Source organism: Pungitius pungitius, chromosome 11, assembly GCF_949316345.1.
Source record: "Pungitius pungitius chromosome 11, fPunPun2.1, whole genome shotgun sequence".
Classification (NCBI taxonomy): Eukaryota; Metazoa; Chordata; class Actinopteri; order Perciformes; family Gasterosteidae; genus Pungitius; species Pungitius pungitius.
The window spans coordinates 2814686-2840019 of NC_084910.1; the positions used below are offsets into that span (position 1 = coordinate 2814686).

At 47.7% G+C, this 25334-nt stretch overlaps 1 protein-coding gene across 1 annotated transcript in view; it reads left to right on the forward strand.

The window, feature by feature from the left end:
• Positions 1–25334, forward strand: part of LOC119197511 (zinc finger protein 407) — a 44808-nt gene that overhangs the window by 7292 nt on the left and 12182 nt on the right. The window contains exons 3-4 of the mRNA XM_062565615.1: positions 913–1033; positions 5917–6095. Coding sequence (XP_062421599.1) covers positions 913–1033; positions 5917–6095 — 300 coding nt within the window. The remainder of the gene's footprint in view (positions 1–912; positions 1034–5916; positions 6096–25334) is intronic.

The following is a 25334-nucleotide window of genomic DNA, read 5'->3' on the forward strand; positions in this document are numbered from 1 at the left end:
ATGCCCTTATAATTTGGAAACAAGTCTCTTTTTCTGTGAGATTAATGGCTACGTGTCAAATGTAGTAATCCATCATTCAATGATAAAAATCTTCCATGAAAATTGCACTCATTATATTTCATGCAGATGTATTCATGCGTTTTATACATTCTGCTGCCTGACAAATCATCTTTCTGAGGATTTTTACATTTCAATTGACTTTGGGTTACTTTAAACAAATACTTTAAAACTTCAGCTGGCACCCAAACTACTGTCACTTAAACTAGACATTAGACGCTGCACACACCTAAACTGTGCTGTACCTCGCACCTCAACTGTGAATGTCATTTTTTAAATTTCTTTCCCCGTTTACAATTCATCTGACATTTGATTTGACTCTTTAAATGGGGTTCATCTGCTTTCATCTCCTACTCTTTTAACTGTTAGTTGAACTCTGTGTTTGCACACAAGTGGCCAAGTGGCGGCCTAACCGGGCTTGAACTAAGCAGACGGATCAAAAGGTTTCAGAGATTACACTTCAGCAGATGTACAGAAGTACCTCTCAGTGCTTCGTCTTTTATAATAATATAATATTTTATGTGTGTCTGCGGCATTCCGACTAAGCATATTTCAATTTATTTCAGAAAAAAATAGCTTTTTTCATAGTTTTATAATAGATCCATACCTATTAAACGCGTTTGTGTTGGAAAAATATGGAAGTTAATGCTAATTTAGTTTTTCTCAATAATTGCTCTGCAAATTAATTCAACATCACGAACAACCGAGGAAGTCCTAAATAATTTACAAAGCCAGGAGTGGTACGCCACGGACGCTGAACCACGTCAGACGTTCCCCATTCATGTGAAATACGTGTGTTTCTGTAAACATTTGTGCCATCGTGGTCTCATCAGCGCTCTCTGTCTCTGCCCTCAGGAGAGAGACCCTTCAAGTGTAAAATCTGCAACTTCGCCTCCACCACGCAGTCCCACCTATCGCGGCACAAGCGTGTCCACACCGGGGAGAAGCCGTACCGCTGCCCCTGGTGCGACTACAGGTACCGGCTCATTGACCCCCCGCCCCACCGCGATGGCCGCCAACCGTGGCACTAATGATAAGGGGGTTGATAGGTGGGTGGGAGTAGGAGGGTGTGTGTGGTGTATGTAAGTGAGTGAGTGTGATGGTTAGATAGCAGGTGGCATTCTAAGGTAGTTTGGAAGGGTGACAGGCTTTGTGTGTTTCTGTGTGTGTGTGTGCGTGCGTGTGTGTGTGTGTGCGCGTAGGAGAGGTGGAGGGCAGACAGGTCTAATCTCCACAACACGGCTCCATCTCATCACTCTGCCATCATCAACAGGCCCAGCCAGATCCCCCCAACACACACACACACACACACACCCCCACACGCTCTCTCTCTCTCACCCGCAGACACACATACACACACACACACAATATCACTGTCACTGGCAGGTCCCTGTCATTAAAACACCATCATACCAGATCAGTAATTACACAGGAAATTGTCGGTGAAATTGAAAAAGTTTTGGCTGGCGTTGCACATCTCCATCTCTCTCTATCTCGCGCTCTCTCACTCGATCTCCCCCGGACCGTCTCTCTCTATCTCTCTGTCTTCCCCTCTTTCTCTCGTGATGCGCTTCCTCGGCAGGTTGTGGCAGAAGAGTGTGAAAGGGAATGATCTCAAACCCATCATTGGTTTTAGATGTACTGTTCATTTGTTTTTTCCCCTCTGCGACAAAGTCATTTCGGCAGCCTGCTACACCTGCTTTGCTCGCAGTGAAGCACCCGGCTCATTTCTCCAGTCTTTTGTACGCCCAACTTTGTGAAATGCTGCGACGTGATAATTGTAGTCAGGCTATTATTTAGCAATTATCAAAGGATAATCTCAACTTGTACCTAAATGTATCACAAAGTATCCTGTCACCATCAATGAAGGAGGTGCATGTGTTTTGTTCGATTTAAGACGCATAGAAGTTGCTTTGAAGATTTCTGGGCCTAAATAATTACAATATCATCTAGTAGCTGAGGGAAACTGCATCTTCTCTTTTCATATGTGTACTCTCATCCACATCTGGACAGGCCAGGCCACCACTTTTCTTCAATAATAATTTGTATTATTATTGGATGAATCCCATAGATGTTCGTGGTCCTTGTACATCTAATGACACGCTTATAGTTGAAAATGCTAACTTGCTAAACTAAGACCCTGATTGAAGTAGACAATGTACCCAAACAGCAGCATGGTAGCAGTAGTCATTCTGAGCATGTCTAAGGTGCCCGAGTACATCCGTGCAGAGCCGCTAGCATTGCTCTTGCTTCTTACTCTTTTAAGATTGTTACTCAAAACTCTCAATTTTTTTTCTTCTCTATTTTCCGAGAAATCCGTTGGTGCTATGACAGAAATGTTGTGCCATTCAGTACTCCCAGACCCGAGAAAAGGAGCAAGATAAAGAAGAACCCATTTTACATTTGTTGTTTCCAGAACTGGGTCAAAGGCTCCACGTGTAGAGAAAAAAAATTAGCTAATTATTTAAGTAATGCTTCCTAAGGCCAATTTATTTTTTACCCTGGGGGCCCATTTTGGTCCCATATCAAACCTCTATAGCGTACTAGCCCCAATATCACAGTTACGAGTCAAGCGTTCCCCACCCCATTGTTCCCTCACTGATACTTAATGATCGCTACATATCGCAGCAAATGAAACAGTAAATTAGAAGCCCAATTAACATTTTGGTGGCCCCAGGGGCTCTAAGAGGTCCAGAGGGCAGGCAGGGCGGGGCGGGGGGGGCAAGGTGGGAGGAGGAAGAGGTTGGGGAATCGCCCCACTGCCTTACTAATGTGAGGATGAGGAATTGAATGCGGGGGGCCCTCGCCTCCGCAGCAACCCGACGACGCTTCACCCTTTTTTTCGGGTGTAAGCTCACAAAGCGGTCTTGGAAACAGACGCAGCCGGCGTGTGGTTGACTGTTGTTTCTCACAGACAACGCTGGTATCTTGTTTTTTTTTCAAAGTATGTCGTTCCAGTAATAAAACATACACGTTACACGCTGCGGATGCCACTCCACGGTTCCCACTCGCATACAATCGGCGCTCCGTCGTTGCTGCTCCTCAGATGCATGTAAATGAGCGAATGATGTGAATGATCCATCAAATGCCACTCATGTCTTATTCAGACAGAGACAGATAATAGAGGGAGATAATTATAGTAATAGTGGTAAAAATATTCGAATGACATTGCGCCGGGAGTCCGGGGCTGTCAATTAATGATATTATATTATATTGATATTCTCCAGCTATTTATGTAAGCCGTAAAACTTCTTTACTTTAGTGTTTATGGAATCACTTATGTTGTTAACAATGAGGAGGAGTTTCCTTTTTCTCTCATTAAAGCCACAGTGGCATCTTAAGCGGTCTAATTGGTGAGTAGCCTTTGACTCCTGCCACGTTGCCATGCGTCTGGGGCTATTATTGTTTATTGAATGCGTTCCCATCTACCTGTTAGAATACTTTTTCAATCGGAGGTGACGCCGGCTTTGAGGATGACACGCTCGCCGTCAGTGCCAGGGAGGTTTGCCCCCTTTGTAAAGTGATTGGGGAGGAAGGGAGACATTAATGATGATAACTGGGCCTCCTCGGCAGAATAAGATCCAAATAGCACCAATGATCCTACCCACCACCATCTAATCCCACAAAGGGACGCATTTAAATCTCCTCCAACAAAGCGCCTCTCAATTACACCGCTCCCATTACCGTACTCTCGTTGGGAGGAGGAATATGGAAATGGCGAAAATAAGAGAGAGAGAGAGAGAGAGAGAGAGCGACCGAAAGAGGCAGAGAAGGGGTGATGCATCCGCTGAGCGTCAGTGTGGCGGATTCCCGCGGTGAGTGCGTGCACGGGGGGAGGAAGTTGAAACAGTGTTGGACTAATTAATACAGTGTATAGTGGGAGGGCTGGTGTGGGCTTTGACTAACTGTGACACCTGCTGACTCCTAAATGCACGTTGTGTTGTTTTAATATGACAATTATGCCATTACCATATCTGAGAGATAGCACGGCCCCCCCCCTAGGAATCCACCCGCGCTCTCTCTAGAACCTTTTAGCTCCGCTTGAAATTTTTTATCTATTTATGCTCCCACTTTCGAATAAGAAATCAGTTCACTTTTTAGTGCAAAAACTCCCTTTTTTGCAGAAGCGCGCTTCGCAGTAATTGATGAGCATGTGACAGTTTGAGTTCTCCCGTGCGCCTGTTTTTCCAGTCGGCAGACAAACAGATGTGGCCGTGATTTGTCTGCGAACCGGTTTAGTTCTGCTGCTGATGCAATCACAGTCTGCAGATTGGAAATGTGTGTAAATATTAACAGTTATGTACATATCTGTGCACGCTCAGTCAACATGAATCCAACTCATTTAGATACTTAAAATGAACCAGGCTCTTCGCACTCTTTACACTTCATGTTGTTGTTAACCCTTAAAGGCCTTATGGTAATAAAAGTCCCTCATATGCAGTCTAGATATCAAGCCTGCTGTTTTTCTACCACGTGTCACTTGTGGGCATCGACTTGCTTTTGCCTGTTGATTCCCTATTGCAGTCATTGCTCCGCTAACCTGCATTGAACTCGATGCATTCAGAATTATTTGCCGTTCTATTGCCGTTGGATTACTGCAGCTTCGTTGAGAACGCGGCTCCCCAACCTGCTGTAGTGTTCAGTGCAGTGAAGGGCCCTCATTGATCACCAGTGGCTAGTGCTTATGCATTTCATATAGCATGAACAGAACCCAGCGAGGGCCCACTCAGTTCTTTTTTTTTTTCCTTTTCTTTTTTGTCCCGGTGGAGACGGGCCGGTCTGCGGGCCTGTGATGGAGAGAGGTGTCTCTGCAAAAGTGAAAACAAATTCTCTCCTTGGCTGGCGTGAGCTATGGCACCGTGAAGCTTTATTGTCCTGGCCAAGGTGATAAGGGAGAGTAATTGCGTATTATACTGTCCGAGAATGTCAGGTCCAAACTGAGCACGAGTGCCCCATCCATCAGCACACAACGCTGTGTGTGTATGAAACTGTGTTCCGCACTGCACATGCTTGCTTGCATGATGCATTTTGTGTTTGCCCTTTTGTGCCCGTGGTGTAAGAATGAGAAGAGGGGGGCGGGGATTCATGTTTGTACATTTGCACCTGTGTCATCAGCATCAGAGATTGTATTATTTTGTCGCAGACTACAGTATTATGTACGTATGTGTGTTTGTCTTCACCATTCATTGCGTCAGCAATACGTTTTTGTGTCTGTGTGTGTGTGTGTGTGTGTGTGTGTGTGAGTTCGTGAGCAGGTTTAGATAGACCCTGGGAGCAGGTCAGGCAGCATCATTAATCAGCAGAGGGTTGTGTGTGCCTTTAAGCTGACATCATTACATCGTACACCCTGCAGTAGCTCACTGCTTGGCCTGCCCTATCTGACCAGCCTAAAGACCACACGTAACATACACCACTATTTCTATACAAAACCTTTCATGCAAAAGCTACTTAACGCATGACAGATACCCCGAGTGCACGTAGTAGGCCTCTATAGATCCCTGTGCAGCCTCACAGCAGTCGACACCCCTCACCATTACCCACTGAACCTGAACAACGGAAGGGGACAAAAGTAAAATCACAGCACATGGCGGAATGTCCAAGAATTTAGAATGATGTGAATATCGTGTGTGTGAGAAATGTGTTTCGCTGTCTGCCACAACGGCCTCGCGTATGTGCCGGTTCAGGGCCCGTTTCAAGGAGGCGCAAAAAAATATATATGTTGCCACGGCAAACCTGTCCTCGTGGAAGTTGCCGAGTGTCTCTTGTGTTCTCCCTGATGACTCTCAACTTTTCATATTTTTTTTTATCTGTTACAAAAATGGGAACAAGGCCTCTTTATCTCCGGTTTGTCTCCCTCAGATCCAACTGTGCCGAGAACATCCGGAAGCACATCCTCCACACCGGCAAACACGAGGGCGTGAAGATGTACAATTGCCCCAAGTGCAACCACGCCACCAACTCTCCTATGGAGTTCCGCAACCACCTGAAGGCCAGTCACCCTGACATTGAGAACCCGGACCTCGCCTACCTGCATGCAGGTAACCAATTGTCGAGCCTAGGGCTCTGTTAAAATATACATCATGTGCAAACTTTTGCCTTTTTACGCGCAGTTTGCCGTTTTAAAATCAAAATATGTCCTCCACTTGCCTCGTGTGAAAGAGTTTTTTTGGCAGGACGGGTGGGGGAGGGACGTTTGGGGTCATTATTATTATAATACCGTACGTGTTTCGAGTTTGCAAGTATGATACATGGTACACCTGTATATGTAATTTCTGGAAAAGGGACCAGTTCTCCTCCTGGCCTCGGCAGAGGTGTCCTTGAGCAAGGCACCGAGTGCTCTGTTCAAACTGTTCATTATCTACCAGTCCAAACATTTGAACCACACCACTCTCCATTTCCTTGCTCGCCTCTCAAATGGTCTGCATGTCGAATGCGTAACGTCGGCACAACACTGAAACTTTGAAATCTGCCCACTGATTTGAGCCACCTGGCTGCCCCCAGCAACCCTGCACCATCCTCCAAAGTCCCAATGAGGTCAGATCCTCCAGAAACCCCGGAGTGTGTTTTTTGTCGATGGATCGCCTCCCGCCTCTCCATGCTGATAGAGGGCACCCAGACACAAAGGGGCAGCACTCAAAGATTACCCGTCTAGTCGTCCCTGCCAATCACTCGGGCCACAGAGACCGATGAAATCGTGTTCCTCCACTATTGGGTCCTTTGTGTCCCGGCGCTCCTCCTTTGTCCTTGAAGGCCACCAAATCCAATCCGGCCGAGTGCTTGTCCTTCGGAGGAGCAGAGGGGACAGCTTTTATCCTGTTATCCCTTTGACCTTCCATAAAAGCAGTAGGAGTTGGAAAGGAGCACCATGGGGAAGAGGCCATGCAGGGACCTTACTGGGAGTACTGTGGTTTATTCCCCGTTCAAACTGAATGGATTCCCAGTTGCGTCTTTGTGCTGACTCTGAAGAGTGTATTTTTTTATTTGTTTTTAATTTCTCGAACCGGTTTATTCTTGGTATAATTTCTTTCCCCCAAATCCAATGACCAACTTCTATCTTTGAACTCCTTTACTTCCATGTCCTAACCTCTGAGCACAACCTTTCTACCTTCACCCACTCTTAGAAGCACCTCCCTCCTTCATATTCTCCATACCCTCTCACCTTTAACCAAAGCACACCTTTATGCCTTTGCTTACCCTTTTACCGAATTTCCCTCACCTCTGTTTGCCCTCGTGCTCGGCCGCCCTTTGGTGAAGAAGATTCATTTTTCATCCTTTTTTGTGGCCTTTTAGGTTGTTTGAGAGGCCCCGATCTTAAAGGTGGTCCCGATCTTACTGGGATTCCTCCGCACGGTGGTAATCACTGTACTCGACAGCGTGAGGCCTTTTCATGTTTCAGTGTCCTGAGCGAAGGTCGGACCTTGTCTGCAACGGGCGTCCTCTTTCATCCATCTCTAGGAAACAAGTCCTCCTCTTTCAATCAAGTGAGGCGCCACTGTTTTCACGATCTCATTCACGGCGCTCTCGTATTCCGATATTCTGATCACGGGAAAACGGCCAGGCAGCCGCCAATAAGATGAATCTCCCCCCCCCCCCCCCCCCCGACGATTTCTAAAGGCAAATTACTGATTCCACTCTGCTTTCATGCATGCATTACACTTCATGGGAGCGAGATACGTAAACACACCATTGAACGTCTGCAGACAATCACCCACGCTTCACCTGATTAAGACCAAAGCAATCAAAAGTATAGTGGGTTTGAAAAGGCATTGAAAGTACACCCGTGATCTCTCCCCCTCCGTCACAAGAGGGAAAATGGAGGTGGGGGGGGGGCGGAGGCGGAAAGAGCAGTGTTTTCATCTAAGTAGACAGAACGGGACCAAAAGAAAGAGACAGGGGAAAAAAAGATTAGGAAGGTAGATGTTGAATTAACCTGCTTGTGATTGCTCTCTGTCAGAGTGGCACCGGGGCCAGCAGCGAGAGGCAAATCATCCGTGATGGCCCTTCCCGCTGTTCCCCCTTTGAAAGACACAGATCAAACGCACCCTAGTCACAGGCCCTCGCAGCCCCTCGCCCCGGATTGATTGACGCCGCCAACGTCTCCACCGCCGCTCTCTCTCTTCCCTTCTTTATTCAGCGTCGCTCTTCAAATTAAAGCCCTTCTCAAGGATGAAAGCAGAGGTCCTTTGCAAACGAAGGAAGAGAGGGAATTAGACCCAGCAAGTGATGGAGGGGAATGATGATTAGAATTAGAAGGGGGGGGGTTAGAAAAAAAAAAGGAGAAAAGGGAGGTTAGATGTGTGAGGGAAAATGTTGCTGATAGGACACATTTTAATAAAATGGTAATGACAATTGTCTTCCCCGTGCGATCCTCAGAGAGATACGCCAGGAAGAGGTGGCGGCGCCTGTGTGATCTCGGCACAGATAGCAGACCTGGTGCCACAGGTACCTCGGAGCGCTGTGACTTTGCGAAATTACCCGGAACTGCTAGAACTTTCCTCCTAGTCAAAACGCTGCGTGTAAGCTTTGACTGGAGCGGCTTTGGCACATTTCCTTCTTTCTCGGCTGCCTCCCTTCCAGCGAAGGTCAGGCGCTGTTAAATTGGACCTCCCGTCCGGGTTCAGTTTCCAAAACCATGACACACACACACACACACACACACACACAGGTGAGCTACCATTAGCTTTGTCAGGGCATCATCATTCCTCTGTTTTAAATTGGGATATATTTCCCTTATTATATTTTCAACCAATGTTATAATTGCACACCCCCCCCCCAGGCATAGCGATCAAATGCTGTGTAATTAGCTCACAACGAGCGAGTGCTTGAATGTGCTGCTTAGCGCCCCAAAAGATAAAACAAATAAATAATCTTCTTCAAGGCATTGTTGCTGCTTTATGCAGATTCTATTTTCCTTAATAATGCATGATGGATGGCTACTGTGGAGGGCTAGAGGAGACCTGGCCTTGTAAGTGATGATCTTAATACACAGTTACAACCACAGGCAAATTCATTTGTTTGCATATATTTTGTCCTTATTAAACAAATATGGGTTTGGATGGCTTTTACTTAAGTTATGCATCTGCGTGCCTCCCCGGCTCCCCTCCCCTCGCTTTCACCTTCTGTTCGTCATGTAATGAAACATTACTCTCCCGAGTTTTACTCGCGTACTGTGTTACAGCGGCGCGTCGGATGGCGGAGGACAGGTGTGTATGTCATGCAAATGTGTCCCGGCGTCCCTGGCGCATATGACACCGTGTCGACGTTGTGAAAGAAGCAAGGAGACGCCGACGATAAAATCAACATCTGTTTCTAATAACAATGTGTTATATGTGACACGTTTCTGTGTCGGAAAAATATGTGGGAAAAAAAAAAAAAACAATGCATCGCAGTTTAAAAGCACCTATAGGACATCAAGTCGTCAGTGCTCGTGATGAACCCGCGTCTTCGTGTCACCGTCCTTATGTTGCGCACGCTTGATGGGCATTATTGAAAAAAAAGTCCTTCTGCTCCGTGCGATGTGAAGTCAGATTAACCGGTTGGCTCACTGTGGCGATGCTGTCACTCACGCATAGATTTAGTCCATTTGAGTTCCATCCTAAAGTCAGCTCAACTTTTATATTACTCAGCTATGGCCCTGAAACTCAAGGTCTCTTTGGTCCTCACTAAAACACCCCCCCCCCCCCCTCCCCCGCCCTTAAAGGACAGCATAACAACAGACTCTGAGCCTCTATTTGTTATTCTGTCCATCACCTCTCGTTTTTTTTTCCGACCACACGAAGCGACCTCGGCAAGCCTGCATGTAGAAACTTGTTGTGGGGCACTGTATTCAGGTGTTAATTGGAGTATTCCCTCATGGAGGAACACCTTTCAGTTTTATCTGGCTGAGTGGCTCACGGCGAGGACTGAAGTGAATCGGTCTCCCCCTTCTGCCTTTTTCCATCCACACACTCCACACACAGTCTTGCTTCAGATATTACAGGAGAGGAGCAGCTGCTCGCCGCGTCTCAGGAGACCTGAAACAAGGGGCGAGAGGTAGCTGAGCGTTTTAGGGGGAAAAAAATGCACACCGTCGGTTGCATGCATCTCGGTAAAGCAACCGGTTGCCGGTTAGGGGCGAGCGAGCAGCAAATCCTGCATAATGACCTGCTCCGATGAGCGTGAAAACTCCCCCAAACCGGCAGCATTCATCACCCATCAGCAACAACAAACGGCCCTTTTGTTTGGTCTTCGTCCTCCACTCCACTCGCCTCCTGGCACCAATCCTTAGCCGCCGTTCAGGGCCTTGACTGACAGGTCGCATCCAAGCAGTGCGCAGACGGAGGGCCGCTAGGTTTCTGGGTGTGGGGGGATGTTTTCGCTGCGTTCCCGTCACCTTTAGGCTTCAAAGGCTGGAAGCGTAGCGTCATTAACGGACTGGGTCAACCTTCCGCACTCTGAAAATCTGAAGCAGATCGACGTCTCGTGATCTATGCCCACTTGTGTTGCCGTGGAGACGGTACAGCGTTGTTGGTCGCTTGCTCATGTTTGCACTGTTCTCATACTCTGCAGATGGTCTATGTAAGGCACAGTGCGAAACATCTTCTTTTGAGCCTTCAGCTCAAACACTGGAACTCCTTTTTCTTAGAAAGGCAGTTTTGCTTTGGACGCACCGCACCAATTCCCGAGAGAAGAAATAGGGCCATCATCTAAATACCCCGCTTAGACATGACATTTTTTTTTGTAGCTAATGAGAAAACATCTTCTTTTGAGCCTTCAGCTCAAACACTGGAACTCCTTTTTCTTAGAAAGGCAGTTTTGCTTTGGATGCACCGCACCAATTCCCGAGAGAAGAAATAGGGCCATCATCTAAAAAGACTACCACTCTTAAGGGATCGCGCCTAATGTGTCACTGCGCCTCAAATGCTCCTCGTCTTTCTTTTTAATCAAAAGATTAAAGGGGGGGGGGGGAGACGTCGGCTATAGGTTTCCAAGAGTGATTGGTGGGAACGCCGCAACGGGCTTCCGTGGGACAAACACCTGGCGTGAGTGACACGCGGTGGACATACCGGGGGGGGGTGGGCGCCTTGCTCCTCCTGGTCGGGACTGTGTATATGGAACCCGACAGGCCGCCGCCGGCTGCTATAGAGACTCATCCATAATTCAAGGCTCCTTCTCCCTTAATTCAGACACTGTCCCTTTTTGGCTACGGCTAACAGCTAACCCGTCCGAGACAGCGAGCGAGAAAGATGCTATTGATGGCGAAGTTGAGTAAAAAGAGAGAAAAGAAGTTATTAAGGAGAACAGGCACGGCCAGACTGCTGATTTTCACTCAGCCCCGGCCTGCCCCATCTTGACCTTTACAGAGTCAACAGTGCTCCCAGTACCAACATGTTTTCCCTGATCCACACCCTCATCGGCTCAAGTGCACTTCTGAGATCTCCACCGCGACCTTTGCCCCCTTCGCTGTGCCGAGCACCCTTGTCTTCCTCCTTTCGGCTCTGCGTGTCGTCCGTTTGGTGGCTCTCCAATAGTCTCTGCATCTCTAATTACCAAAAGGCTCAACTTTCCCAACTAAACAACCAATTACCAACACTTTAGCCCAGCCCAATCCCATGTTTTCTGATACAGTGTCCTATTAGGGGCCCTTATTTTTTCCCCCCAGCATAATTGAATCCCCTGGCTGCTCATCAGTGGGCTAATTTAAGCCAATGTGCAGAGTTGGTAATCAGAGGGGCTGCCTATTAGACCCCAATTAAGTGCCCTCTTATTTCAGACCTAACAAGTCACTATCACCACTGCTGTTATTGTGTTTCCCTCTTTAGCGCCCAGTTCTGTTTGGGTAAATCTGTTTGGAGAACACAAAGAAAACCGGGGAGTGTTCAAGTTAAGCTCTGGTTCAGACGGTGTTGTTCAAAATGTTGTTGTAGATGGAGAAAAAAGAAAACTAGTGTGGTTTCAATCCAGAAAGCACAAGTCTGCCTGTTTTTTTTTTTTTTTTATGCTGGCATGGAATAACACTTCTGTCCGACACACCTACTGCTACAGTACAGTAAAAGCTTGTCTGTCTACCTTATTAGTACTACAATGATGTTAATCAAAAGATTCAAAAGAGAAATTCTGTTATGGACCACCTTAAGGTGACTGAGCAAGAGATGTGAAAAACTCTCTGAAGATCTTAAATCACAATCATAGTGCTGAAAAGGCGACTGAATTTTAAGCATCTCATTTACATAAAAACAAATACATGCCTGAGCCAGATCGCTTGTGCTCAAAAATCAATTGTGGACGTCCTTCAACATAAAAAATGGGAACCTCTACGTCTGGGTGCCACTCGACTTTCCCAAAATCTTATGTGACTTAATGAATCTTGAACTTGACGAAGTCTGAAATGGAAAAACCGCCTTCAACCACCAGCACTTCTTTAGGTCCTCTCACAACTGCAGATCATCTCCCCTTTTTTTTCACCCTCTTTTCTTACTCTCCCTTACTCTTTTGTTAATTCCTTGTCCTGTCTTGGTGACTGGTGCAGTTGAGGGGAGCCAGAGTGTGAAAGAGGCCCACAGAGGGCTGATGAGGACAGTCTTAGCAAAGTGTGCCTCAACTCTGGGACTGCAGCTTTTCAATGTGTGTGTGTGTGTGTGTGTGTGTGTGCATATATCTGCGTGTGTACAGGGGGCCGAGCAGTAGTCTGTGTGCGTGTCTCCAAGTCTTAAGTGTGTGTTTAGTGTTGGCGTCGACTCCCCATAGCCTAATTAAAGTGCGAGGAAAGCCACTCACTGCGAGATTAAACCTAAAAGGGTAAATTAGCACTCAAAAGGGGTGTGGCAAACTCACACATACGCACAGGCCATGAAATCTCTTTTGACACCTGTGAAAAAAAAGTGGGGGAAAGGAGAATAAGGAGGACAGAGAGACGGCGGGGGGGGGACTTTTGTGTTTCCAGTGCTGTGCGCTCTGTATTTGTCGAGACGAGAGTTTGAACTGGCCGCTTTCATTTTGAAAGGTAGCCGTCAAAGCTACTGGCTCCTTGCTGTGGGCGTGCGTTGGTCGATCAGCTGGTGGTCGTGTCTACTACTTTATACATACTAGTTGTAAGTCACTATGACTATTGATTTTAATTCCAATACATTCTTTAATTGTATTTATCAAGCACGAATTTACTCAAGTGAACTCTTGAATTCACGGACTTCTGTCACCAGTCGGCAAAGGGCACGAGTGTCACCCCATCGGTCACCGCGCTTCAAATAAATATCCCACAACTCGACGGCAGGCTTCAACGCCGCGGGCTACACTGCTATCTCTTTTAGAGCCGAACCCGGGCTCCTCTCCCAGTGTGTCAGCCTGCTTTCTGCCCCTTTCTGCTGCTGCTGCTGCTCCTGTGTGTGAGCGTCATCACTTTGTAGCGCTTGTGTGCGAGCGATGTGACTCGGGCGCCGCCGCCGCGCTCTCTCCGTCTCTCTCCGTCTGTCCGTCTTCCACTCCTGTCTGACTGCTATCAGACAAGTGTTCCAGGGTGTGTGTGTGTGTGTGTGTGTGTCATCTGTCAGTGTCTTCCTCCAGAATCTGACATCTAGCAGAGCATTCTCGTCTCGGCGCACGAACACGTACTTTGTAGAAGGTGATACAGACACACACAACACACAAACACCACGCCATTTTCACACAGGACTACATCTCCAATCGCATAGTTCTTTACCCCAAGACTAAATGTGTATGTATTGCGTGTGTGTGTGGTTGGTTTTGCACACACGCACAAACCACACACGTTTACATGTCTTTCAGTTTGTGGGCGTAGGAAAATAGATCTTGGTTCTGTCTCGGCCGGGGCCTGCAGGCATGAGAGGCCTTAACGGATGTCTCTCTCAGTGAAACACGCACGCGGCCACGTTCTCTCACACGCACCACGATGCAGGTCTCGGACCGCTCTCCCTCCTGGACTCGCAGTGAGGAATACAGATTCAGGCTCCTCTCCAGATAGGGATCAGCCTCGCCGTGGCTTCAGAAATGCTATCTTCACCTGGCGGCTGAATTGATAATACTCCCCCCCCCCCCCCCCCCCCCTACGCATTTTATTACAAAGGCCCAGTTTGTAAAAAGGTAATCATTTACTGTTGCTACTATCTCCCCAGAGCATACATCTTCTGTCTTCACAGGACAAAGTTACTCCCGCTGCTGCCGACGCCCCGTTTTCTTTCTTTTTTTTTTCTCCTTCTCCTGTCGGTGGATTTGCGGACTGGTACTTTTAGGTTTATCACCTCTTGCTGCCTCCGAGTTTTACACACTGACAACAACTCACCACCTTGAGAAATTAGATTGTTGTGTTAAATGTACGCATTTTGTATTAGTTGCTGTAAGCTCCGTCCTCGGTGGTTTGTGTGTGTGTGTGTGTGTGTGTGTGTGCGGGACCGAAGGCCTGAACATGACAGTGAATGAAGGACTAATCCTTTTGGGCACATGGCGGAATCCAATACCAAGTACCAAAATCTCATCATTTCAATTATCATATTTATCATATTTATTCATTTTTTCCTAGCTAGGCTTTATGCTGCCTCTCTCTCTCTCTCTCTCTCTCTCTCAGCGCTTCTTTCTCTGTACATTAATCTATTTTTTCCCTTCATTGCTCTCTCGACTGACGATGTGACGTGAGCCTGTCAGTCATGTTGATTGACAGCACTCAAGTGGCCTACGGAAAAGCAGCTCATTTTTCCGTTCCCTTTTTTTTCCCCCTTTTGGTCAGATGTTGTGCCGGTGAATGGCGGGTCCTTATCAGGAAACCCAATTTATTGCCGTTTCTCTGGGAGAAAGGGGTTGCCACTCAAACTGACTGACGGCTCTCAGATTTGCAGGCTGCAGTGCAGGGGATTTCCTTTAAGTTGTTATGTTTTCCTTCTTTTTTTCCTCTGTTTTCTTTGCTCCCCTCGCCGCGGTAGATTATTTTGTACCTCGCACGCTTTACACACTCACTTCACAAACACACACGCGGCGGGCAGATCGGCTTCGCTCCCCCGTCCCCTGACCGCTTTGTTTCCGTCTGACCTTGGCGGTTGACTTTGACTGACGGACGGCGATCCTCTGTCCTTTTCCCCGCGCACAGGGTCAAGTTCAGCCCCGTGGGCCTCTTTGTTTGGGTAATTGTTTTATTCCTTGGAGGGGAGGGGGGGGGGTGGGGGGGGGGGGGGGGAACTGAGGGTGAAGAAAAATAAATTGTCGCACCCCAAAAAAATGTGATTCATGCAGAGAGGGACATCCTGTGGGTTTTTTTATGCGTGCGTGTAGGTGCAAAGGTATGTTTCTTTTCATTGCCCAAGAGCATTACATGTATCAATCTATGTTGTCATGTCAGCTGTTTGTTTTAACGTTCCCCTCCCTGCAGACGTGTGTGTGTGTGTGTGTGTGTGTGAGCCACTCGGACACGTTTGCCCTGGTTTGATATGCATTTAAAAACCCAACGACGTATGTCCTCATGTATACAATTTCAATTTCTTTTGCATGTCCCGGTCTGTGTATGCATGTGATGTTTTTTTTGGGTTTTTTATATGCGCGCCCGATGGCTCTCATGTGTGCGCGTTTATGCCTGTCGAGTATGACCTCCGAATCCCGGGGCTTATCGCGGCGGTGTTCCACATTATTGATGGCGAGCGGAGATATCGACAGCCCGAATGCCGGCGGCTCGCCGCAGCGCCGGCGAGGCGGGATGGGACTTTGATATGACATATTGTGCGTCTCAGCACAAGCCATAAATAATTCTGACACGTTTTTGTATGCATGGGAAAGTCCTTGATTCAGCCTCCCATAAAAATAAACTTCTATTATGGAAGGTATTTGTCAAGTGGGTGGGTGATGGATGGCCCGGCGTTTACCCCGTGGCAGGACGATGGGTTATGGATGCCCGCCGCCCCTAGCCGGGGGAGGAGTCGAACCCGGCAACGCTGACACCAGAGTAATTACTGCCCTCCTCACCACGGCAACGGAGGGAGGGAAGTGGAGAAGGGATGAGGGCAGGGAGGTGTGGTGGAAGGGGGGGGGGGGAGGGCTTTATACACACACCTGCGCGTCCCTCCGTCCCTCACTACAGTACAGGCGTGAAGGGGAGGGGTCGATGGAGGCTGTATGGTCGGTGACGATTCGACACCGCGGGACGGAGGGAAGGACGGACAGATTTTGATATTGATTGATTGGTTAATTAACATATTGATCCCCCATGAAGACGTTGCATGTCTTATTTGGACACATTAGTATATTACTGTCTAATTAGATCTGACGTTGTTTCTTGATTACTATAAACAAATGAGCCCATGGCTTGGTCTTGTTATTCCTGTTATTGTATTGCTTTTCTTTGTTGTTGATTAACCAATCGACCAATGGTCAGAAAATTTGGACACTTTATTGATCCCCTCTGGGGAAGATGAGGTAAAAGTAGCAAAATAAACAATGAGATGTGATATATAATAGGATCAAGACACCTTAGATAAAATATGAATATGCCGGCATGAATGAAATATTCAATCAAAGCGTCACTAAAGATCAAAAGCATGTATGTCGCTGTATTTTTAATGTATCCTGTCAGCCCTTTAACCGTACTCTGAAAGCTTCAGCGCTCAAGTTTGGGCTCCAACGTCATCCGGTCGATGGTCCCACCAAATCCCAGCTCGTCCTTCACAAAGTAAAACCGTAGCACTTTGGTGCTACGCACTGCCTCCAAGATAAATCCTGTGATGATTCACTTAGGTAACAATCATACATTTCGCCATGTATAATTCCTAAATTCACATGTTTTGCAGATGTGTGCGCCGCTTGATTGTCACAGAGCACCGTGCAAAGACAAAAATCACAGTATAAAGGACAACGCGTTGTTTAGCAGAGCAAAGATGTTTTTGTGTGTGTGTGTGTGTGCGTGTGCGTGTGTGTGTGTGTGTGTCATGAGCAATCATGAGCATTCATGTGGTGGCACGCTCATGAATATGTACAGCTGTTTGCGTGTGCTAATGAGCACGTGTGTGCGTGTGTGTGCGTGTCGCTCCGTGGGCCCGGCAGCCAGACTGAGCTGAGGCTCGGCTGCCATCTGAGGAAGAGGAGGAATGTGGGCGTGAGGGGTCGGGAACGGGTGAGGGGACGGGTCTGTCCTCGCCACCCGGCGTGGGTGTGCAGGTGTGTCGAGGGGCGGGGGGGAGGGCCGCGGCGGCAGCAGGCCGTCAGTGGGAGTGACACCTGTTCACCTTACAGCTGCTCCGCTTCCGCCGCCTCAACCTTTAACCTGCCATCCATCTCCTCCTCCTCCTCCTCTTTAACGCGCCGCGACCTGGACCGCTCCAGATGTTCACACGCGGGGCGGAGAGGTGGCCGTTATCGGGGCAGATGCACACCAGCCACACAGGTGTGCGCACACTCGCAGTGTGCTGCCTGCGCCCTACACGTCAATAAGTGGAAGCGTCTCGTCGGCGCCTCCGGCTCTTTTCATGTATGCCTCGCACTACTCTGCTTTCTGCTCGCCCTCAAGTTGGACGTCTGCATATGCATCGAGACATGCCCGTCTGCGTGGATCCCCCCCCCGCCCAAGGTCCACGTAGTTGGACATGGAGCTGCTGTCCTCAGATGAGGGGCCGGGGGAGGAAGGGGGCCTCGGTCAATAGGCTTAGAAGACCATCGGGGACTATTGATCGTGGCGGACAGTGAGGCCAGCTCTGCACTAATTGTTTCTTTACTAGCCTGTGGCAAAGACAACAGTCACGGGCGGGGACTCATGAATCTTACATCTGTTTTGTGGCCAAAGCACCGGGAGTTAATAGCCTTTGATTACCGGGGGGTTTGTGGTAGCGGTGTGCGCGTGAAAGAATTTGTGTGTGAAGTGATTTATAAAGTGATTAACGCAAAAGAGAGAGTGGATGGACAGATTTATTTATTAGAGAGTTTTGCTTTTTATGATTTTTATTCTGTTACAGAATCCCTTTTAAATTTAGTTTACAATGTGGTAAATACGATTGGTCGCATACAGATTGTGTTTTTGTTTTTTTACTAAAGTGTCTTCACGTTGCCGTTTCTAGGTATTATTTCTATCTTTATTGGGTAAAGTGAGCATCAGATTAAGTAAAGAAATACCTGAAAGGACATGGGGTCTTTTTAGTTTAGTGTGTGTAAGGAAAACATTTCCCATGAGCACTCTGTGGCGTTGAATAGATGCGTCACCCGAAACCCCCTCTACACTGTAGATGAAACGTTAAAAATATCTGAAATAAGCTCCGTTTACCGCAGCAAATACACATCCATCTTCAATCCAGTCCCACCGGCGTCCCTTACTGCTGTTGTTCCAGTTGTGTTTTCGGAGAGGAGCGTCCCGGAGTCGCAGCTGCTACTCCGACGCGCCGCGGTGGCCCGAGCTGAATCCAACTGGTTTGTTTACTGCGTACAGCAGCAGAGTTTGTTTGTGGCCGGCTGTCAGAGCGGCCCGGCCCGCCGTGATGAAAGACACTCGGACCTTTCCCCATCCATTTCGCATTTGCTCCAATCAATTATTCAACAGGACAGCCAATTAAAAATGAGGGAGAGCGGTCAGGGCCTCGCCCCCCGAAGGCCGCCACTAGACAACTCTCCCCGTGAATAATTGGTGCAATTAATTTAGCATTGAGCAATAAAGGAGTTCTCACTCTCCCTCACCTCGCGCTCCCTCTCTCTCCCCCTATGTGCTGCAGAAGCTCTCAACACACCAGTCACTACGGACACACATCACAGCAACGCACACTCTGCCGCAGTAATAACAGTGGAACCAACTATTGTGTAACATGCAGCGAAGCAGGTGAGGCCATCGCCTCCCGTTGCAATTTGCCCTCCGTTGAATTGAAAGCGAAACGGCAAAATAGACCCATACAAGATCATTTGTCTTTAGTAACTGTACTAAATGATGATGGTTTTACAAAATTGTAAGAGGAAACAATACTTTTTGGTTGTATTAGTGGATATCGGTTTTATTATGATTGCCAGCTATGCTTTATGCAGCTTGTTATAACCCAGCTATTACACTGGAAAGGTAGTCGCACACACACACCTAACAAAAACACAGCTGTTCCCTCAGGGACACACATTCCCACACACACGCGCTCGGGCCACAGGGGGAGATAATCTGAGATCGGACCGCAAATTATTGCCGTACAAATAAAATCATTCCATTTAGTTGATTCTATACATTTCCCCCTTCCGATTGTCTCTTATCTGCAATTATAGTCAATTTGCTGCTGCTCTCGCGAGCCGGCGCCTGTACTCGTCATGGCACACGCACGCACGCACGCACACACACACACACACACACACCGGAGTAATAAGGACGCTCAGGAGGAGGCAACAGTGACAGCTGAATTCTGCAGCAGCTTTGATTTATTCAATCCCAACAGAAGTATTATGACGGACAAAACCTCGTCTCCCCAGCCTGCCGTCTCCTGCTTTCTGCCCCCCCCCCCCTCTCTCATCATCCGCTCTTTATTGATCAATCTCTCGCTGCTGCACCACCACCCCACCCTCCCCCCCCCCCCCCTCCCCTCCCACCCACCTCCAAGGACTACCCCCACCCACCTCTTTTGATAGCCAGATTGACAGTTGAGTAATTTCGCTGTCAGTGCTGACTGACGCGTGGTAATGGGAAGACGTTTCAGAGCGGCACTACAACACAAAATAATTTCCAATTTACCGCTCATCAAAAGCGCCCTTACAAAAATAAAGAGAGCAAAGGAGGGACGGGTAAAGAGAGAGAAAGGGAGGAGGTGAGGGAAAACACAACAGTGGATTTATGGCTTCAATTACTGATATTTCACATTTAGTTTAAAGCGACATGTTTTTGTAATATGACAGGCTTCACTGGATTTGAAAACCTCTTCAGACCTCTCCACCGCCCTCCCCCCCCCCCCCATTTTTTTCTACTCCACCCATTTGTCTCCCTTCTCGTTGTGGAGATAATGAAAGGGCGGATCAAGGGGGGGGTGGGGGGGGGTTGGATGGAGGAAGGGTTGGTCGAGGAAGAGAGTGATGTCTGTTACTCTGGAGCCTCTTTAGAGAGACGAGGGAGGAAGACGAGGAGCTTTGATGTAGATGGATTCGACCGGTTGGGCCTCAGGTTCTGCCCCACCTGTCACCGGGTGGGATTTACCTCACTCATCGCTGATGGACTCAAACTACCACATGACAGTAATTGGTGGGTTTCCATTTTTTTGTCACGGCATTTATTCATTATGAGCTGCAGGGCTCAGTTTTCCTTGTCTTGCATTCTTTTGTGTCTTTTGGTGACTTGCCATCACGCACATAAGGAGTTCAGTAACAGAGTTTCTTTGAAAAGTCCAGCAGCAAAGTGCATTTCAGTGTGAAGGTTGACTGCGCTGATGAGCTCGGAGGGCTGTTGACCTGTTCTGAGACAGTGAGCGGCAACCAATCGCATCCACACCCCATCCCGGAAACCTTTTTTATTCATGTTTATCATATTCTTTCTTAAACTAGAACGCACATCTGAATGCAGATTCAGTAATGATCGCTCCCACCCTCCCAAACCCCCCCCGGCACCTCGCGACCCGGCTCTCCACCCAGCTGGTAACGGTGTCGCACCAGAGATTGATAAGTTGATACTAAAAGCTCTTTGTTTGAGGAGCCTCCCGGAGTGAGAGAAAAACACCACCTGCTTGCCACAGGGAGACGAGAGCACTCACACACACACACACACACACACACACTGAATACTTGCGTCACTCTGTGCACAAGCTCAGTCAACATTTGACAGTTAAGTCAAACTTCCATGGCAGGCTGTAATTTTGTCCAATATGAAGCCCGACTATACATTAATATAAAAACCAAATGATTGATTTGAACACATGTTCAGCAGGATGAAGGGATGTCCGATTGACTCGAATTATATAGAAGCCGGCTATCGAGCTAAACTAAAGCTGGTGTTGCTGCTGCTGCTGCATATGTTTTGATGCTGGACTATTCACATGAAAGATATTGCACAGATCTGAATCAGTAAGCATTCAAAAGAGCCCAAGTCGATATATTTGTAGGTAACTGTAAAGAAGTAAAAGAAAAGAAAAGCCAGTAACTGGTTAAAATGGAGATCTCTGCTGTAATGTCATCATATTTTCCCTTAAGTTTTAGTTTGTAAACTTGCTGCCTTTAGTTGAGGAGGGCAAGAGGGGCCCGGTCATTAGCTGTGCTGACGTCATGGTAACTGTCCCAATCTAAACTCTTCCCAAATAAAGACACATATTTTTAGGGAAAGGGAACACCAGGCGATATTGGCCATTAAATATTTTTTTTTATTTTTTTATTCAAAGTCTAATTCCATTTTTTTTTCTAGTTTTCTTCTAGTATTTTAACATCCCAGCGGTAAATCCAAATGACCCCTGTGGGACTAAGGTCATTTTACATAAAGCTCAAACATGGCTCGTGTTGCTATAGCGCCTGCTTGGATAGCAGTGTGCGGTCCAATGAGGGGCCATATGTTGTCCCCAGCGGAGTGGTCTTTGGAGAGCTCTTCTACCTCAGCCCTCTGCTGCCAACGCCTCGGCGTAACGGACCGCACACACACACACACACACACATCCACGGGCACATCAAGAGATGGCCGCCTGTCACTCTGTGAGACGTTGACAGCTGCCGTTGCTGTAGTTCACCCTACTTCACAAGTGTGCACGCGTATGAGTGTGTGTGCGTGTGTGTGTGCGCGTCTGCCATATGTCTCTTAACCCAGATACAGCCTTAGATCGGCTCCAGGAAGCAGAGGAGCAGAGCCAAAAGACTAACAGTCAGACACTTTGCTCTGCAGTCGGAGCACATGCCATTTTCCACCAGCACTCGGTAACAGGCGGAAACGAGATACCTACCGTTGAGCAAGATGTTGTTTTTATTTCTTTTAAACGGCGAGGCGCAGGGGGAAATATAGAGAGGTTTTTATGCATGCATGTGTGATCCCGTGTGGTTTTTCTAGTTCTGGACCGTGACACTTTATCCGTCCTCTATTAGAATCCCTGAATCCAAACTTGCGGTATTCAATCATTTTGATTAAAAGGCGCAGTCCCTAACAGAAGTGTTGCGAGTGGAGCTGCACGCCGGCCCGCCACGTTTGAGAATTCATATATTTTCATAAACTTTTAACAATGTCAATGAGACACGTCTTCAATCTTTGGCCGTGCGACGGCAGGGCATTCAATCTTTCTTTAGCTTTTCGACAGAAAATTTGAATACAAGTGCAGTGTTATTAATGTGACAGTTCATATGGAGGGCTTCATGGAGGGATTTGTGAGGGCCTTTTTTTTTTTATTAGTTTTGGAGACACTCGGAGAGCAGGAAGGGGGAAGAAGCACGCTCTGTTAGGTCAAACACAGCCGCAGGGCCCTTCTCCCCCGTCCCCAGCTAGCAGTGACGTTCACATTTTAATTCTGCACGCCCAATTAACAGCGCTAACTAACCGGGGACATTAATTTCCGCTGCCGCTTCAACATTAGAGAGCCGAACACAATTCTTTTTCCCTATTGTGGATCTCGTATTTATTCATCATTCAGTTTTGCACCCCACCCTAGTCAATTTTTTTCATTGCATTGCAGTCAAATCAATATCACCCTAATGCTGATTTATTCAGTTTCATACCTATCTGTGCGCTGACTCTGTTTTAAGTGATTGGTTGAGTAATATGTCAGCGTGGTGTGCAATCAACAAAAACAATTTAGCTCCTGGAGTGGTCAAATCTAACCTAAACTAACTTAGTTCTATTACCAATAAATAAAAAAGTCTCACCGGTTTAGTTTTTTTTCTGTGCTTTTGCGTCGATCCCGAAGGCCAGGTTTATTTGAAAGTGACCCACCAGGGAGTGACTGAAGCCCAAGTCGTCATCCCATGTGGATTGCTCGGAGGTTAAATTTAGGCCTGATGCAGCGCATCTGATTGCCCTTGATGCTGTAAAGAGCAAAGGCTGGCTAATATGAAATGGTCCGTCAATGCCAGATCAATGTGTACATCTTAAATGTGTGCGCGGCGGCTACATAATCCATAACCGTGGGCAGGGCGGAGCAGCGCAGCACTGTATTCAGTGTCCGTTGTCTTTGACACTCCTTTGGTGTCACGGGTGGTGCCATGGAGGCGCCGGAGCAACAGGCCGCTCGCCATCCAAATAGCTTTCATTGCTGGTCTCCGGTTACGGGCCATAATAATGCAGATCCCTCAGTATGACCATGCCCATACTTACGGGATGTCCATGTGATTGTGTTGTTGCATTGTGTATGTACCTGTAGACCGTGTACAAATCATAGTTGGTGACAACCAAGGCTGCAGCACACGATGATTTTCATTGTCGATCAATCTGCCGATTACACTTTCAGGTTAATCAGTTGCTGTCGACTGTCAGGAAATAGTTACAAATTTCCACCCCAGTTTCGACGAAAATGTCCCGATTTGAGAGGCTGAAGAGAGGCCGGTTTTGCAGGAATAATTACTTAATTGAACATCCATTTATAGTTGAGCTTTTATGATGGATTTTCAAAACCTGTTCAAATGAAACGAGACGATTTGATTGAATGCAAAACTGTGTCCAAACTTTTGTATTTTTGTATTTTGGGTGGACAGACCCATTCCCCCACAGTCAACTCCTTTTCTTTGTTACCATATGCTACGAGAATGACCCATTTTTTTTGTAGGGAGGCCGGCACCTTCACCAAATATCCGTCTGACCTTCGTGTTCATTTCCACCTGCACCTGGAGTATTGCATGTTGTTTTTGTTGTGTTTTCAACAGCGCCGGGTCATGTGCATGATCCACTTAGTTGCACAAAGCCTGTGCGATGTTTTTTTTTCGGGTTGACTTGTCTGACCGCGAGTGTCTCTCGGCCTCGGCAGCGTATCGCCGGCCTGTTGTCAGGAGAATGGATGGAGTCCGTCCGTCCCCCCCCCCCCCCCCAGTGAAAACCTGGCCAGACACCGAGCGCTAACCCACCGGATAACAGATAGACACAGACACCCCCGCTTCCCTTCTGGGGATTCCAAAAGGAGCCGCTCCGAGTCTGTCCGTGTGTTGCGTATGCGTGCGTGTATGCACGTGTGCGTCTGTGTGTGTGTGTGTTTCAAGAGCGATTCCGCGGTCGTTTGTAACCCTGGCACTCTCATAGCACCTGCTGCCCGGCCCAGGCAGCCTCGTAATGATGCAGACTGATGATGTTAATAAGAAGAGGTACCCCCCCCCCCCCCCCCCCCCTCGGCTACGGGGCTCAGGCACGACACACACGTGGCCCGCCTAGACACACAAACACAAGCGCACAAATATGCAGACGCGCGCACAAACTAAAGACGAATGCGCGCGAGTCCGTCGGGACACGCCCACAGTGCATCGCGTCCATGAGTGTTCAGCAAGCTTTTTTGGCGTGTTTTCGAGGTGGGAGGCGTCTTGAGCCGAGAAACACTGCCTCCCTATCTGCTCAGAGATACAGAAGTAATAATGGAAATAAAAATGTGTTAGTGCGTGCTGTGGAAATCTTTCCGCTGGAAGGTGGAAAAGGGGAATTATCACATATAGCGATGTCTTCGCGCATGTTGCAATACTCTGTCTCTTTTTATTTAAGAGATAAACATCAGTAATTGGTGGAAGGTGTACAGTTTGTAGTTTGTATTCGCCACAGGTACATGTATACAACCTTTTTAATCTGTGTGTGTGTGTGTGTGTGTGTTTCACAGGATTCGGATGTTTGTTCTGGAGAGCTTAATCTCTCCTCTCAGTCATGATGCCGCTGTGTACTAAAAGCTGCCTGCTGCCCGGCTTGTGCACAGGTTGCTAGTTACTTTATTTCTCCCTCCGCAGTGTCTTCCATTTCATTTTGCCTCGCAAACCCGGAAAGAATTGATGGAGTCACTGTGTTTATTCCGGCATTGTCAGCACACAAACACTCTCTCTCTCTCTCTCTCTGTTTCTCCTCTTCTCTCTCGCGAGGTAAACATATTTTGCAGAAAAGCTGACGGAGAGCTTGTTTTAACAACCTCAAGGTCAGCAAGTCAAAGCCCACTGTCGTCACGCCAGCCTCGATGCATGTCGCTGGCCTCTGCGTTACGGCATCTCCGTGGCAGATTTATACTTTAGCGTGCACCTTCAATAATTCAATAACTGTGTCCCTGTGTCTCCTCCGCAGCTCTGTGTCATTACAGAGCTGGGCTAAATGCCACCAGGCCTGGTCCTTCTCTCCGTCGGTGTGTCTCTGCTGCTGAGCCCCAGCACGCACCGACACACACACACACACACACACTTGTTCTGTCACACAGCTCCCACAGCTTAGCAGGCCGCAAAGGTTGCTG